The 17,723-nt window shown below is 39.3% G+C and overlaps 2 protein-coding genes and 1 pseudogene across 2 annotated transcripts; all 3 read left to right on the plus strand.

The window, feature by feature from the left end:
* Positions 1 to 704: 704 nt before the first annotated feature.
* LOC143620230 (uncharacterized) lies at positions 705 to 3,779 on the plus strand. Its single transcript, XM_077091963.1, has 2 exons — positions 705 to 3,602; positions 3,666 to 3,779. Exons 1-2 carry the CDS (start codon positions 705 to 707, stop codon positions 3,777 to 3,779), a joined length of 3,012 nt encoding a protein of 1,003 aa, XP_076948078.1.
* Positions 3,780 to 4,269: 490 nt separating this feature from the next.
* Positions 4,270 to 6,940, plus strand: LOC143620301 (uncharacterized; annotated as a pseudogene).
* A 6,114-nt stretch (positions 6,941 to 13,054) lies between these two features.
* LOC143620304 (lipoxygenase 2, chloroplastic-like) lies at positions 13,055 to 16,744 on the plus strand. The gene is made up of 9 exons (XM_077092005.1): positions 13,055 to 13,456; positions 13,538 to 13,797; positions 13,969 to 14,206; positions 14,418 to 14,735; positions 14,811 to 14,896; positions 15,009 to 15,119; positions 15,190 to 15,491; positions 15,585 to 15,851; positions 15,921 to 16,744. Exons 1-9 carry the CDS (start codon positions 13,087 to 13,089, stop codon positions 16,369 to 16,371), a joined length of 2,403 nt encoding a protein of 800 aa, XP_076948120.1. The 5' UTR covers positions 13,055 to 13,086; the 3' UTR covers positions 16,372 to 16,744.
* Positions 16,745 to 17,723: the final 979 nt, after the last annotated feature.

The raw sequence follows: 17,723 nt of genomic DNA on the forward strand, positions 1-17,723 counted from the left end.
GATACAGTTGACAAGTCGTCTAAAGTGTATTTTTAATACATAAAACCTTTTAAAACCATTTTTCTAAAAGTTATAACTGAAATAATATGCCTTTCATAACCATATTTGACAAGCTATGTATACGAGCCGACCCCGAGCTCGTCTAAGCTCGAGCTAGGCTCATGAGTGGTTTTTAGCTTGGGTCGTTTATTATTTTTTAATTAATCTATATACATCTATAGTTATTTTTTATCTATGTTTTAGGTATAATATGATTTTTAGATATAACATAATGTATATTATGTAGCTATATTTATCATAGTCTTATGTATAGTAATTGTTTTTATTATTATCAAAATATATATTTAATATATTAGATAAAAATCATATATTTAACAGGCTTGATTAGACTCGCGAGCTAGCCCGAGCTCAATAAGTGAAGATCGGGCTCAGGCTCGTTTATTAAACAAGCTTATTTTTAATCTCATGCTCATGTAAGCTCCGCTTCATTCGAGCTGATCTTGAGGCTTGGCTCGTTTACACCCCCTATTTGACACGCTAATTAATTACAAAGTTTCAAAAAATGTGGACCAAATAGTGCCCGGCCCGTTTGAGTCACACAGAAACTCACCAGATTTGACGCGTTGCCCAACCCGCTCATTCTATCACCTCAATTAAAACTGTTACCTAATATAGAACCTTTGGTTTTGCAGAGACTGTTCACTATGAAACCCGACAATTCTTCCTGGCTTTCGAAACAACTAAACGAAGCACCCGGGGTTGACTTTCCAAATATCTCATCTATCGACGGTTATTTAAGATACTGGGGAAATCATGAAGTCATTGCAAATAAAACATTGTACACTTGGATCAATGATAAAGGAGAAACAATAAGTAGCAGAACATATAAAGAGTTAGATAATAATGCTTCTTATATAGCTCACAAGCTCTTAACTAACAAAAAGCCCGTAATCGAACCCGGTGATAGAGTTCTTCTGGTCTACATACCAGGCCTTGAATTTATGGATGCCTTTTTCGGGTGTCTAAGAGCTAAAATCATACCTGTACCTGCCATACCGCCTGACCCGTCACAAATGGGCGGGCAACCACTTCTTCACATTGAAAACATTGCAAAAAGAACAAAAGCTGTTGCAATATTATCCACTTTCGGGTATCATGTTTACGTGAAAGAGAATACCGCCAAGAACAAGATTATGCTAACGGGTAAACGAAAAAATTCCGGGTCTTGGCCGAATCTCCCATGGCTGCATACGGACTCTTGGATCAAGAACTCGAAAGGGTGTCATGTCAGCTTTGATGATGTTAGCATATTGGTTAAAGAATCTCGGGTTTTGCCAAAAGATTTGTGCTTTCTTCAGTTTACATCGGGCTCAACGGGTGATGCTAAAGGTGTCATGCTGACTCATACCGGGCTTATTCATAATGTTAAGTTAATGCGTACGGTATACAGAAGCACATCAGATACAGTTGCTGTAAGCTGGTTACCTCAGTACCATGATATGGGCCTCATTGGCGGGCTTCTTACCACTTTGGTTAGTGGCGGGACTGCTATACTGTTTTCGCCAATAACGTTTATTAAGAACCCGTTATTATGGCTGCAAACCATGAGCAAGTACCGGGCCACTCATAGTGCAGCCCCGAATTTTGCTCTTGAATTGTTAATAAGAAGATTAGTTTCCAAAAAGGAGAAGATTATGAAACTTGATCTTTCTTCCATGGTTTTTTTAATGGTTGCTGCTGAACCCGTGAGACCGAAAACTTTAAAAAGGTTTATCGAGTTGACTCGGGATTTCGGGCTTTCTCAAGAAGTGATGGCTCCTGGTTACGGTATGGCTGAGAATTCGGTGTACATAAGTTGTGCATACGGGTTAGGAGAATCGATTTATCAAGATTGGGAAGGAAGAATATGTTGTGGGTATGTGGGCCCGGATGATGCTGATGTGGATGTTAGAATTGTTGATCCCGAGACGGGTGAAGAACATGTGGAATATGGTAAAGAAGGGGAGGTTTGGTTTTCTAGCCCGAGTGCGGGTGTTGGCTATTGGGGGTTGGACGAGTTGACCCAAAAGACTTTTCGAAACGAGCTTCGAGGGCATTTTGGGAAAATGTACATTCGAAGTGGGGATTTGGGCCGGATTGTTAATGGGAAGTTGTTCATTACTGGGAGGATAAAAGATTTGATTATTGTTGGTGGGAGGAATATATACGCATCGGATGTTGAAAAGACGGTTGAGTCCTCGTCTGAGGTTATTCGACCCGGGTGTTGTGCGGTTGTAGGTGTTCCCGAAGATATATTATTGAATAAAGGGGTAATAGTACCTGAAAACCCGGATCAAACTGGATTAGTTGTTATTGCAGAGGTCAAAGGAAACAAGCCTCCACCAAATGACATCGTTGACCGGATTCAAACCGTTGTTGCAGAAGAACACGGTATAACAATTGCTTCAGTTGTACTAATCAAAGAAAGAACCATTTGCAAGACGACATCTGGCAAGATTAAGCGGTTCGAGTGTCTAAAACAGTTTACAGATAGTAAGCTGCAAGTAATCGAACCAATTCAATCTGCAACAATTCAATCTACAAACTGTGACACAAAACGTACTGATTCGGGTATTATATCTAAAGAAGATATTATTAACTTTTTGAAAAAACTTTTATCTGATCAAACTGGAATTTCCATCGCAAGCATCTCGGTTACCGAGAGTCTTGTAAATTATGGGGTCGATTCGATTGGTGTAGTCCGAGCAGCTCAAAAGCTTTCGGGTTTTCTCGGGACTCCAGTGGGAGCAATCGACATTTTCACCGCCACTTGTATAGATGACCTGGCAGATTTCGCTGAAGATCTTTTAAGAAAATCTTTCCCGGATAGCACACGTTCTTCACCAGACATTCCTCATAAAAAAACAGTTTCTGTTAAATTTCCACTTAATGTTTCTTCAATCCGTAAATTCGGTATCTGGGTGTGTCATATTTTCGGGCTCGTTTACATCTCATTCTTGCTGATGATACCCGTTTATCTCTCGGTTTCTGCTTTCACAAATATAATCTCAAAAGGTGGTAACTTAATAGCACTAGTGTGTGCTCCTTTAGTTTGGATGTTTTATATGATGTCTACTTGCATAACTGTTGGTATATTTGGGAACTCATTTCTTCAGCCTAACTATGGTTTAACCCCGGATATATCCATTTGGTCGGTTGACTTTGTGAAATGGTGGACATTATACAAAGCCCAGGAGGTTTGTTCTCGGGTTAACGTTGTGCATTTAAAAGGCACGGTCTTTGCTCGGCTGTGGTTCGAGATGTTAGGAGCGAAGATCGGGTCATCTGTGGGTCTTGATACTGTTGATATTACCGACCCGTATTTGGTCATGATTGGAGATGGTGCAGTGGTTGAAGAAGGTGTATTGATTCAAAGCCATGAGGTCAAAAATGGTGTTTTAAGTTTGCAGCCAATCAGAATTGGGGAAAACTCGTGTGTGGGCCCGTATGCCGTGCTTCAAAAAGGGAGCTTTGTGGATGATGGAGCTGAGGTTCCGGCCTTGCAGACTTGTAAAGATGGCCAACGTGAGTTTAGGATGTCCAAGATACCTAAAGTTGAACAGGTTTGTATTACTATCTGTTACCTTGATTTATAAATTATAGTCTTTAGAGGTTGTATAATGTAGGGCTGCTCAAAAAGCTCATGGCGCGCTCTAAATCGGTTTGGTTTTAAACGAGCTGAGCCGTGCCAAGGCGGCTTTGCCCGTAAACGAGTTGTGCCCGAACTTAGTACTATATGACATTTTTTATTGGAAACAGAAAATATCGCAAATTCTCGTTTATAGATTCTGCATTATGTGTATGCTACATACATTATTTTTTATTTTATACATATCAATGTGTCAAAAGCACAAAAAATTAAAAGTTAAAAATAAGCAAGCCGACTCGAGCTTTTAACAATCCGAGCTTGATCTCAACATTTCAGCTTGTTAATATGACTGAGCCTATCCAACTCAGTTTTTAAAAAAGCTGAGCCCGAGCCCACCCTGGCTCGGCTTGGCTCGTCTACAGCCCTATGGTATAATGGTCCGGTTGATTAACAGGTTATTTTGCACAATTCTGGTTGGTTTGAGTCCAAAACTAAATATTTTTTTGTACAATTTGGAGGTTATTTATGGGCTGGTATGTCGCGTCTGTTAACGGGCTATTTTGCACAATTTGTATCTGGCCGAGTCCAAAACTAATAACATTTCTGAACCTCGAGTGCAGGGTACTATTTTAAAAAATAATACGGATGGCTGGCTCGAGCCATTGTACCAGATTGTTGGCATCTACACGGTCGGTTTGCTGAGCTGTCTATCTGCAGTCATTGGTTACACTCTCTACACATGGCTACTACAAAAGCCCCAAACTTTACAACATTTGGGCTTTCTTTGCTTATGCGCCTCGGTCCACTGGCTTCCGTTCAATGTCATCGCTTACATCATCATGCTTAAAGATATTCCCGCCAGCCCGTTAACTTTCTCAATCACCATCGCAGTCGGGTACCTCGTTCATGGCATTATTCTCACTTTCCTAACTTCCGTTTTACACCGAATCCTCTCAAGTTCAAAACAAGAAAACCGAACCGTAATGTGGTTTTGCCATCGGTTAACGACTTCCCTACATTTAAAATTCGGAAAGTTTCTTTCGGGAACCGAAGCTCTTTGTATGTATCTTCGCATGTTAGGTGCAAAGATTGGCAGTCATTGCTCGATTCGAGCCATTAACCCGATCACTGATCCAGAGCTAGTTTCAATCGGTGATGGGGTCCATTTAGGCGATTTCAGTCGCATTGTCACGGGTTTTCACAACTCAAATGGGTATGTTCGTGGACCCGTGAAGGTGGAAGCAAATTCGGTTATCGGGAGTCAAGGAGTTGTCTTACCTGGCTCAGTGGTCGAGTCCAATGTCATTCTGGGTGCACTCTCGGTTGCACCCGTGAACTCAACCCTTCGAACCGGTGGTGTTTTTGTTGGATCACAAAACCCGGTCATGGTTAAGAATATAACTCACTGGTTAGACAATCGGATCGAAGAAATGGATAATAAGTATAAGAAAGTACTTGGGAACCTTGCTGCAAATTTTGCTGCTGCAACTTTAAAAGTCAAATCAAGATACTTTCGTAGAGTTGGTGCAACTGGAAAAGGTTCTTTACGGGTTTAGGATACCGTTCCTGGTTTTCCCGAGCACAAAATCTTCTCACCTGGGAAGTGTTACCCGATCATCATTCGTCACAGTAATTGTTTAAGCTCTGATGATGATGCGAGACTTGACCCGCGAGGCGCTGCAATAAGAATTCTTTCAAACGAGAGTTCAATTCTTGATTTGACATTAAAGACGGGTAACGCGTTTCACGCGCGTACGCTTGGTGACTTTGCTACATGGTTGGTTTGTGGGGCTGCAGCGCGCGAGGAGCATGTGAAGCACGCGCCTCATATACGTGACGCGATGTGGGGATCGTTAAGAAACACGGATTCGTATACCGAGTTGCATTATTATTCCAATATTTGTAGGTTATTTAGATTCGAAAAAGGAGATGAAATGTACGTTAAGTTTAAGTTGAGACCGTTTGATGAAACGATCGGTGAGGATTCGGGGAAAGTGGAACCCACGGGTATACTCCCGCCCGAAACCGGTGCAATCCCGAGAGACGAGAATGATAAACGCCCGCTTCTTTTTCTTGACGAGGATTTTAAACGCCGTGTGCGCTCGCGTGAACATGTTCGGTACGTGCTTCAGTTTCAATTTCGTCACGTACCGAACGATGAAGCGGGATGTGAAACCGTACTCGATTCTACCAGACCGTGGGATGAAAATGAATACCCGTATGTCGAAGTGGGCGAGATAATAATCGACCAGCTACTCACCGATGAAGAATCGGATAATTTAGAGTTCAACCCGTTTCTAAAATGTCATGAAATCGATGTTATTCGGGCCACATCGTGCACCCAGAGTGCATCCATGGATCATGGAAGATCGGTCGTGTACTCGATCTACCAGCATTTACGCAACAACAAACCGTTACCGGAGTCTTGGCGGGACTTTCTTGAACATTCTGATGTAAAAGTCGACCTCACGGGCTGCCCGATGGCAGCCCGAGTTGCGAAACCCGATACTCAAAGCGTGACACTGGCGAGACCGTGGTATAAAACCGTGTGGATGATGTCGGGTCAACCGTTACTTCAAGTCGTCATTCCTTATTTTCTAATGGGGATGGTTATATTCACTCCTCTTAACACGGTTCTTCACTTAAACCCGCACTATGTTAACCGGTTTAGCCAATTGAGTTGGCTAATACCGGGTTTCTGGGTCGGGTCAGGGGTTCTAGCCGGGGTGGTTTGCGGGCTAGCCAAGTGGGTTCTTGTGGGAAAGAAGAAAGAAGGTGAAACCGTGATGATATGGAGCACGGGTGTGTACTTGGACACGGTTTGGCAGGCGGTTAGGACCGTGGTAGGGGAATACTTTATGGAAATGGCTAGTGGTTCGGTTTTGTTCGGGCTATGGATGAACCTAATGGGCTCACACATTGCTTGGAACAATGGAGCTTATGTTGATAGCATGGGTGCGGTGTTGAACCCCGAGATGGTGATGGTTGAACCGTATGGGTCTGTTGGGCGTGATGCTTTGTTGTTTGGACACGTGTACGATGGTGAAGGCGGGAAGGTGAAGTTTGGAAAGATTAAGGTTCAAGAAGCGGGTTTTGTCGGGAGTCGAGCAGTGGCTATGCCGGGAGTTGTCGTGGCGAATGGGGGAAATCTTGGGGCCTTGTCACTTGCTATGAAGGAAGAGATTATTAAGTAAATGTGGAGAAGAACCGAGTGTTTAATTAAGTGATTTTTAGTAATGAATATGGTGTGATTGTGTTTTTTGTTATGTATACTGTGTAAGTTTAAGTGTTGTTTGTTATGTATATTGTGTTATACAAAAGTTATTGCTCTAAGAATCAACACTTAACTGTCGTGTTATAATATAATAAGGGTATGTTTGGCAAAACTAGCTGGTAGCTGTAGCTGGAAGCTGCTAGCTGGTGGCTAGAAGCTGGTAGCTGTAGCTTTTTAGATATATTTAGATGTTTGGCAGAGTAGCTGGAGCTTTTAATAAAATGTATAAAATTACTAAAATGGGCATAACTATAAACAAAAATAGTAAATGTATTTATTTTGGAAGGTTATTTCAGTAAATTAATATACTAAAAGCTTGTAGCTCTTTCTAAACGCTACAAGTAGAAGCTTTAAGCTTTTTCTCCTGACCTAAAAGCTTCAATCTCCTTGAACCAAACAAGACTTTTAATTGAGTAGGAACTTTTTCTTAAAAGTTTGAAACTTGTAGCTCCTAAAAGCTTCATGCCAAACATACCCTAAATCTTTCTCTTTGGGTTTCTAAAATTGTTGGGTGGACCCTGCTAGAGGTGCATAAAAAACCCGAACCCGGAACCGGACCCGAAAAAAAAACCCGGAACCTTTTTTTCTAAAACCCGGGTATTTAATACCCGAACCCGACCCTATCCGTAGGGTACGGATAGGGTATGACTTTCAATGTTGAAACCCGTACCTGATCTAAACCCGATAATACCCGAAACCCGGTTCTAGGTATACCCGAAACCCGGTTCTAGTTATACCCGGAACCCGGGTTTTTTGCATACCCGAACCGGATTTTTTGCATGCTAGGGTATTAGTGTTTGTGCACATGTTTTTGTGTGACTGTCCACAGATCTATAGTCGTTCTCCAACGGATCTTTTTTGGAGCAACACCTTTTGATATACCAAACAACAATTGAAAACACAATAAATATATGTTTTTTGTATCATTGTTTAGTTGTTATGTATGTTTGAATGAACTTTGAAGTTTGTATGCAAAAAAATGGAGTTAGGATAAAAAAATGAAGCAAACCTGATAATAGAAGTAACTGTAGAAAATGTTTTTTTTTAATACCCGGAAAATAGGGTATTCAAAACCCATAAAACGGGCTTTTTTCAATACCCGAAAATAGGGTCTTCAAATACCCGGGTATTGAAGACCCAGTTCAATACCCTACCCGAACCCGGTACACAGGGTATGGTTTTTCAAGCCAATACCCGACCCGAACCCGACCTGATTATTGTTAATACCCGATTTTTCAATACCCGGTCATACCTGAACCCGGTTTTTCATAATACCCGATTTGTGCACCTCTAGACCCTGCTATTAACACACATTGTCGTTTATAATAAATCTTTCGATTCATTATAATATAATAAATCTTTCAACGTGTGATGTAAAACACGTCTTTTCATTTTTTTATACGCTATATATTTATATAACGTACGTAGCCTTGGATTCCGGTGAAGATTGAGAAGATTTTGGGAGACATTATAGTTTTAAGTTTATTGTGGATTGAAAATAAGACCAGAAGTGTTGATTTAGATTGGGTTAAGTGAAAAATGTCGGCGGATTAGTTTTGTTTTTGATTGTTGCTTGCCCCAGCTAGCTTCATGATAGTAGAGGTGTTCGGTTTGTTTTTTTTTTATGGAAAGTTGTAGTTTGAAAAAAACACACTTAGCCTTAAAAATACTTAACTTGCATGTACTTCATCTAAAAATAGTTAGAGCGACAAATTTAATAATCAACTTAAAGTCGTCTTGTAAGATCATTTGTTATTGGGCTTTTTAGGAGACGTTTTAGGTCCAAAATGCCCGGGAACACCGTCCCCTAGGCATTATAGATGACATTTTGGTGAGGAATATTGTGGAGAAAACTCCGGAGAGAAGGGTGGGTTTATCCAATCATTTTTTTATTTTTATTTTTAATTTATATATTTATTTATATTAAATAGTTAAAAAACGTAATTATAGTGTAAATGTGTAATGATTGCTACAGAGTTTTGACTACGTCCATTTTTTACAAAATGTTAAAATACCGCCTGGGTGCCACATGACATAAAAATGCCCGGAGAAACTTTGTTTTAACCACGCATGCTAGAGGTGCACAAATCGGGTTTTTCAAATACCCGGGTTCGGGTATGGAATCGGGTTGGGGTATGATCGGGTATTGGAAATCGGGTCGGGTTCGGGTCCGGATATTGTCTCTAAAAACCATACCATATGCATCGGGTTCGGGTCGGGTATAGAACCGGGTATTTGAATACCCTATTTTCGGGTATTGAAAAAACCCTATTTTTAGGTTTTTTGGGGCTTTTTTCCAGGTATTTTTCGTGTATAGATTGGATTTTTTAAAAGTTTGCAATTTTTAGGGGTATTTTTTGGGTATTTTTAAGGTATTTTTCAGGTATACATTGGGCATTTGAAATACCTGGTTTCATGTATTGGAAAAACCCGGTTTCAGGTATGGAACCAGTTCTGGTTTTTGGGTATTACCGGGTACAAATCAGGTCCAGTTCGGGTTCGGGTTTTAGTATACAAATCATACCCTATCCGTATCCTACGGGTATGGTCGGGTACAGGTTCAGATATTAAAAACCAGGGTATTAAAAATACCGGTCCTGAGTTTTTATTTCGCGTCCGGTTCCGAGTTCGAGTTTTTTTTTGTACCTCTACGCATGCGGCATGCTCTAAGTATTTACTTGGTTCCATACTTGATACTTCCATTGTTGTGTACAAACATTAAATAGCCTTTAAGAAGTTATGGGCTGTGCATTGGGCCTCATGCCTCTGACCGGTGGTGGTTATACATTAATTTTATTTTCAGAAGATAATATAAACATATGTAAAATCAGAAGATTAGGTATCAATAACATGTACAATAAAAAGTATTGATATTTTGGCCCTCTTAAATATACAGACTTCAATTATTTTGATCCACAATAACACGTTGAAGTTCCAACCTCCTCCTGACCAACTAATAGCGACCATTCGTTGAGGAAACACAAACTTTAATATAACTTTGGGAAATTGAACGGGATAAGTTATCTGATTTAAAACTGTCTCATGCTATACATAAAATAATAATGTTAGGTTTTTCGAAAATTTCAGAGGGATCTTTAGAGGGGTTTATTTGATTTTGTCGGTTTTTCTATGTAGATAATACACGTTGAGTAGAGGAAAGATTCAAGTGATCATTGATCAATGCTAGTCTTTCAAGTTGAAGGCTCAAGATATGATGAAATTGCTATCACAGACACAAGAAATCAAGTAAATAATTATAATTATGCTATATATGTCAAATATATTATATTTAAATTCAGTTGTCAAATATCTAGCCAAGGTTGATGTAGAAGTCAAATGTAAACTTGGTGATTGTCTCTTGTAATAATGCTTGTACTCCTATTTATCTTTGAATGTAAATCAAATCAATGAAACCAATAATTATCTGTTACCATTATTGTAACCTATTGGGCCGACTGGTATACACCGATGAGATGCCCACTGGTTCTATGCGGCTGCATGCATGGCACCACTCACGCGAGGGGTCTCTTTAGAACACCGCCCCCCCTCCCCACCCCACAAAATGGCCATGCATGAGTTGATGATACTAACCACGATAGTAAGGTCATTCCCTCTCATTTAAGGGTTTAACCAATCATTATTTTTTTTTTCATTTTTTTCTTTTCATTTTAATTCTTTTTATTATTAAAATAATGGAGAATGATGTATTTCCTTGATTAAGGGTGATGTTGAATGCAATGTTTTCATAACCGGACCGGATAGCGAACCGGTCGGGCAACTGGTTCACCGGTTCAACCGGTCGAACCGGTTAGACCGGCCGAACGAATTCGGCCTCAAAAAATAATAGAAAAACAAATTTTTCAAAAAAAATATTTTTTAATAGGAAAACCGGTTCAACCGGTCCGGTTTTCTGGATACCGAGCGAGTAGCATAGAACCGGACTGGTTGGTGGACCGATTCCCGGTCGAACCGGTCCGACCGGCCGGTCCGGTCCGGTTTTGACAACATTGGTTGAATAATAAGAGGAAAGCTGACGTGACGCAGACGTGGCGAATAAGAGGAATGATGTTAAAAGGGTGTATACCCCTTAGCCTTAGACCATGTGTAGTGGATAAAACCCCTATAGGGGCGTTTTGCTTCGTGTGACGTCAAGTCACTATAGGGGTTTTTTGGCTAAAAAAGGTGTAGTGGATGGAGCCCTTCAAACCATTACCTCATTCTTATATTATCATTTAAAAAAATAAATAAATAAATAAAAAGCCCACCAATCGCCTTCCACCTCTTCCCCCTTCCGACACTTTGTTGGAAGCGCTCTTCCCTCTAAAGCACCCAATACGCCCCGGGGGTGGTGTTCCCGACGCTTTGGAAGATGAAAAGCGCCTCACGACACATGGTCTTAGGATGTCTCGTCTATAAATCACATGTTAAACATTGTACGTTGATAACTTCTAAATCATGTTATAGTTGTGAAAGTCAAAAAATACTACTCCCTCCGTCCCATAACAAGTGTTATGGTTTGAAAAACACAAATTTTAAGAAACTTTGAATTATTGCACTTTTTATTTGACAAATGACTATAATGCCCCTTGCATATATAAAAAGACAAAATTTAAAAAGTTTCAATGATTGTATTTGTGTAAGGGTAAACATGGAAATTAGTTAATAAATTTTAAAAGTGAACATTTACAATAGGACAAACTAAAATGAAAATATAGACACTTTCAAAGAGACCGAGGGAGTATTTATATATTTTCTAAATTGATTCACGGGCTTTAAAGAGTTTAAATTGCACTAATTTTGACGTTATTTTACTAATCTCGTGAAAATAACGTTAAAAGTGACGGACGGTTAATCAGGCATCATGTAGTGGCGTTGATAGCCGAAAGACAAGGGTACATGCACCGATCAGCCGGTGTCCCGATGATTGAGTGCTATGTGCCTTATGTCCAAGGCTTGATGCAAAACTACTATCGAGCCGGGGGTCTCACCGAAAGCAGCCTCTCTATCCTTATAGGGTAGAGGTAAGGCTGTCTACATCTTACCCTCCTCAGACCCTACCATAGCTTTGCTATTGGTGGGATATACTGAGTACGATGATGATGATGATGATGATGATTCACGGGCTTTAAAGAGTTTAAATTCATTTATCTAATAACTGTACACACATAACATCAATTAATTATATACATGTAAAAATAAATTAAAATAAAAATAAAAATACGATGATCAAAAATTGTTTTTATAAGTATCTTCTGTAACGATGCAATCATAGTTGACCTTGAAGATTTAAGCATCCTATACGAGCTGATAAACATGCCCTTACGAGTTAGGTCCTAACAGATTATATAAACTATTTCTTTTCAACGATTATTAATTAACATTATAGTAATAAACATAGCAAAATTATTATATTGGTTTAGTTTTAGGTTTGAACGTTGTATATATAGAATCTACTAAGTTTTTCGGTTTTATATTGTAAAAAATATATATACATAAATTTAGTGTCAAAACATTCCCACGTCAGAAATCCGGCTTGCCCTCGCCTGTGGTCGGCCCTAGATGTAATGAAGTAATAGTAAAATATATGCGCGAAAAAAGGGGCAAAATAAAAAAAAATGTAACATATTATCAAACGATATACAATAAAAAAAAATGCTAACGTATTGGGGGATGAAATAAGCACTTTTTGTAATTTTTAGTTTTCACCTCTTGTTAAAATTAAATAGTGAAAAATCCAATACATTAATCCTTAATGTACATTAACGTACGCGAATCTCGTTTTTCACGAATCGATCTACCAATACATCTCAATATCTCGGAATCGTCAATACATATCCAATTAATCATTGGTTAACCGAAAAAAACGGTTTTGGATCGTTAATCGATCAATTTTTTACTTTTTTCACGAAGACCGTTTTTTGAGCGTTTTCTGAGCGTTTTAGGTTTTTGGCTGAGCGTCTAAGTTTTTGTGAGTGTTTTATGACCGTTTTAGGTTTTTGCTTTTGTTTTTTGCCTTTGAGCGTCTCGCGTACCTCTCGTACGTTAAAGCATTAACGTACAGTATCTCTACCCGAATTAAATATAACATCCTCTATTCCTCACCCACCCCTATAAATAGAGATTATTGTTCCAAGTTTTAAGTCACACCAACAGGAGCCAAAGTTGTAAGTAAAGGAAGAAAATAATGTTGAAGCCTCAAATCAACCAATCTCACTCTCTTCACAACCATCTACCACTCCACAAGCCCTTCATCACTGGTGACACCACCAATCATTCCTCCTCCTCCTCCGCCTACTCTCCCGCCATCCTCCGCCAACACACGTCCACCAACAAGTCCAATGTCGCACGTGCTAGACCCACCTCAGGCGTTGGTAACACTAAAGCCGTAACAATACCCTTTCTTACCAAGGCCACCACCGTTAAGGGCGTCATAACCATCCAACCAACTATTAGCTCTGCCCTTGCTGGTGTAAGCATTGGTGGTGTTGTTGATGGTGTTTCGGATCTTCTAGGACTGTCCTTTTTGTTGGAGCTCGTTTCTAATGACCTTGATTGTACGTGAACACAATTTTATGTAATGTAACATGTCGTGTTAAAAGTTATATAGACTAAAATTTTTAATTTACTTGATATAGCAAAGGGGAATCGAAAGACAGTGAAGGCGTATGCAAGATACGACGCATTGGATTTTCACATTAATGTGTACACGTATAAATGTAACTTCGACGTCCCTGATGATTTCGGGGAAATAGGAGCTATATTGGTGGAAAATGAGTATAGCAAGAAGATGTTCTTCAAGACCATTGAACTCAATAATGGTGTTACTTTCACATGTGAATCTTGGGTTCAATCCAAGTATGATGTACCCGGTAAAAGAATCTTTTTCACTGACAAGGTAATTTTATTAACACTTAATAATATTTTTCTTACTTTAAATGGTATTTCAAATAGTTAAAGGGCCAAAGTTTAGTTTATAAAAACTGAAGGAAATAAAAAGAAAAAAAACGGTTATTTTCAAACTAATTCCCGCCAATGTTGAGTTCTAATTTGTAGTTTGTTTGTGTAGTCTTACCTTCCGTCGCAAACGCCAAAAGCGCTGAAGTCGTTAAGAGAGGAAGATCTGGAGTCTCTTAGAGGCAATGGCGAAGGAGAGCGTGAATCATACGACAGAATTTACGATTATGATGTTTACAATGATCTCGGAGCTCCTGACCTGAGCTTAAATTTAGCTCGGCCTGTGCTCGGTGGCGAGGAACATCCTTACCCTAGGCGGTGTCGTACTGGTCGCAAAATGTCCTCCAAAGGTACAATTTGGATTATTAATCTGAGATGAATGTATGTCAGAATTGAATTAAAATTTTTGTTGATTACATGAGGAGTTTATAGAAAATAAACAAAATATGCTGAACTAAACAAAATATGTTGAATTACTGGAAGAAATAGCAAAAAGTAAACAAAATATGTTGAATTTACAGGAAGAATAAGTGTAAATAAACAAAATATGTTAAATTACAGATCCGTTGACGGAGACCAGAACTTTGCTTCCTTTCTATATACCATGCGATGAGGATTTTTCAGAGATAAAGAGTGCAGAGTTTGGAGCAAGGACTTTGTACTCTGCGGTGCATGGAGTTCTACCGGTTTTAGAGTCCGTTTTTGAAGACAAATACAAGGGGTTTTCATTATTCACAGATATAGACTTGCTTTATAATCAAGGTGTTAATGTTCCGCCCCCTGACAATGGCATTGCAAGTATCTTACCAAGACTCGTAAAAGGTGCTGTTGATACTACAAACACTGTAATCAAGTTTGAGACCCCTGAAACCATTGACAGTAAGCATTTATCCTTTATGGTTCATTAGTGTAATATTTTTTTGTTTATTAAATTATTAATGGCTCTAATAACAGGGGACACGTTCTCTTGGTTCCGGGATGAGGAATTTTGTAGACAGATGCTTGCTGGTCTTAATCCGTGTAGCATACAGTTGGTTACGGTACGTATGTTCATGTGAAAATTTCATATCATGACTTAAGAAAATTGTTTGTGTAATTATTTATCTTTAAAGACGCAAAGTTAAGTTAGATGTTGGCTGTTTATATGACTAGGAATGGCCATTGAAGAGTAAATTGGACCCCGAGATTTATGGACCACCGGAATCAGCAATCACCAAGGAGATTTTACAGGAAGAGATTGGAGGTTTCATGACCTTTGATGAGGTAATGCAACATGATGCATGTCTCTTAGTTTGGTGACTTATGGTTATGAAGTGTTATTATGCACTTGCAGGCTTTAGCACAAAAGAAATTGTTCATGTTGGATTACCATGATCTACTCCTACCTTATGTGAATAAAACACGAGAGCTTAAAGGTACAACTCTTTACGGTTCAAGAACTATCATGTTCCTTACGCCTGCTGGAACATTACGCCCTTTAGCCATTGAGTTGACTCGCCCACCATCTGATGGGAAACCACAATGGAAGCATGTGTACACTCCCACTTGGGACGCTACTAGTTCCTGGCTCTGGAAGCTAGCCAAGGCTCAAGTCTTATCCCATGATTCGGCCTATCACCAATTAGTTAGCCATTGGTTGGTTCTTTTTTTTTTCCAATACTAATTTACATGTCTAGGCATTTATATGAGTTAAAACATTTTTTTATGGTTTTGTTTTGTATTATGCAGGCTAAGAACACATTGTGTTACAGAGCCTTACATAATTGCCACCAACCGCCATCTTAGCCAAATGCACCCTATTAACCGACTACTTCTCCCTCATTTCCGTTACACTATGCAAATCAATTCACTAGCTCGATTGATTCTCATTAATGCTGGTGGTATTATAGAGTTAGCATTTTCTCCTGGGAAATATAGTATACAACTCAGTTCTGATGCATATGATCAGCAATGGCGATTTGATCACGAGGCACTTCCAGCAGACCTAATTAGCAGGTACCCATTTTTTTTTGAAAAAAAAACATTATCATATTAAAGAAATTAATAGTATTGTTTACATCTTAGGGGTATGGCGGTTGAAGATCCAACTGCACCACATGGTGTAAAACTAACGATTGAGGATTACCCGTTTGCAAATGATGGTTTGCTTGTTTTTGATGCCATCAAACAATGGGCTACTTCTTATGTCAACCACTACTACCCGCAACCAGATCTTGTAGAATCTGATGAAGAGCTTCAGGCATGGTGGAATGAAATCCGTACAGTCGGTCATGGAGACAAGAAAGATGAACCGTGGTGGCCACAACTCAAAACTCAAGACGATTTAGTTGGTATCGTATCTACCATTATGTGGGTGACTTCTGGTCACCATTCTGCAGTCAACTTTGGTCAATATGACTTTGGTGGTTACTTCCCTAACAGGCCGACAATCGCAAGAACCAAAATGCCTAACGAGGACCCCACAGACGAAGAATGGGACTCGTTTCTAAAACAACCCGAAGATATGTTGTTGTAGTGTTTGCCATCCCAATTCCAAGCAGTAGAAGTGATGATAGTTTTAGACGTTTTATCAAGTCACTCACCGGACGAGGAGTATATTGGTGGGACCATCGAGCCTGCATGGGAGGCAGAGCCCGCTTTAAAGGCAGCGTTTGAGGAGTTTCAAGGAAGGCTTAACGAGCTGGAAAGCATTATAGACTCAAGAAACAATGATCCCAGTTTAAAGAACCGAAGTGGTGCAGGGTTGGTTCCGTACCAACTCCTGAAGCCGTATTCCGATAAAGGTGTGACTGGGAGAGGTGTTCCAAACAGCATATCCATCTAGTTGGTTTGGTTGGGTTCGAGCCCCTATAGTTGAGTAATGGTTTGTGTGGTAATAAGGTCATAATCCATGGCCGGTTTAGTTGTGTTTTATTTTAATATGGAATAAGTTCATCAGCCAGGCTACAGAAATGAATCTAGAATATTATCAAGATGCCTTATATCTAAATCCTTTTCAAATTAGTGTGCCCTATAAAATGTATTACGGTTCTTTGACTTGTTACTTTGTTTAAGTATCTTTTTGCCACACCAATATTGTCATGTTTAGCATGAAGTGAAGTAAGTATATCATATGTACTCGTATCTGGTGCTGCATTTTCATATGTTTATGTTTAACTTGAAGTGAAATTAGTATATTATTTGTGCATACTCACTTTTGTTATAACTTGAACACGTTATAGAAATCCCACCTGTTGTAATAGTTTAGACGCATTATTACAACTAGCTTATGCGTCAACGTAAGTATGATTTTCAACACCTACTTAATAAATGAACCACAATTTAGGACCGAAAGCAGGCATCAACTTTAGTATCCGCTTTGAGGCCCCAAAATGCTTATCCGACATCGTCAACAACGTCAAAAGGGGATTCACACCTTTGTGGCATGAATTCCCACAATAGCATGAATTGGATTAACATAACCATCAAAACATGGTTTGTCCTGGTAAGAACGGGTATTCACGGTACGGTTCAACAGGCAGTTAAAACCAAAAAATATTTAACAAAGTGGGTCGTATAAAATGAACCTTCAATGCTCGTTTGATAAGAGTTGCAACGATCGATTATTCGAACAGAATCATATCGAAGGTGGGCCTTAAATACTGTAACACCTGAACACGATAGTACTCATTAGCCGATGGCCAACTAAACGATATTCTGGCTGATTAAAACATGTCGTGTCAAAATGGGCCGAGAGAAACTATATATTTCGTACTTCTTTACTTATTGATAGTACGTATAAAATTATACATAACTTATTCACTTAATATATAGGACAATAAGCCACCAAGGTCTGAATCCCGAAACACATATAATAATAAACCATAG

The sequence above is a fragment of the Bidens hawaiensis genome, unplaced genomic scaffold (assembly GCF_021521415.1).
Source record: "Bidens hawaiensis isolate Kalapana, Puna unplaced genomic scaffold, B.hawaiensis_p1.1 tig00002553_1, whole genome shotgun sequence".
NCBI lineage: Eukaryota > Viridiplantae > Streptophyta > Magnoliopsida > Asterales > Asteraceae > Bidens > Bidens hawaiensis.

Bases quoted from the DNA above. Each gene is read 5' to 3' on its own strand.
- LOC143620230 (XM_077091963.1), top strand. From the start codon at position 705: ATGAAACCCGACAATTCTTCCTGGCTTTCGAAACAACTAAACGAAGCA. The intron at 3,603-3,665 runs GTTTGTATTACT...TGTATAATGTAG, and splicing joins AGATACCTAAAGTTGAACAG to GGCTGCTCAAAAAGCTCATG.
- LOC143620304 (XM_077092005.1), top strand. From the start codon at position 13,087: ATGTTGAAGCCTCAAATCAACCAATCTCACTCTCTTCACAACCATCTA. The intron at 13,457-13,537 runs GTACGTGAACAC...TACTTGATATAG, and splicing joins CGTTTCTAATGACCTTGATT to CAAAGGGGAATCGAAAGACA. The intron at 15,852-15,920 runs GTACCCATTTTT...TTTACATCTTAG, and splicing joins CCAGCAGACCTAATTAGCAG to GGGTATGGCGGTTGAAGATC.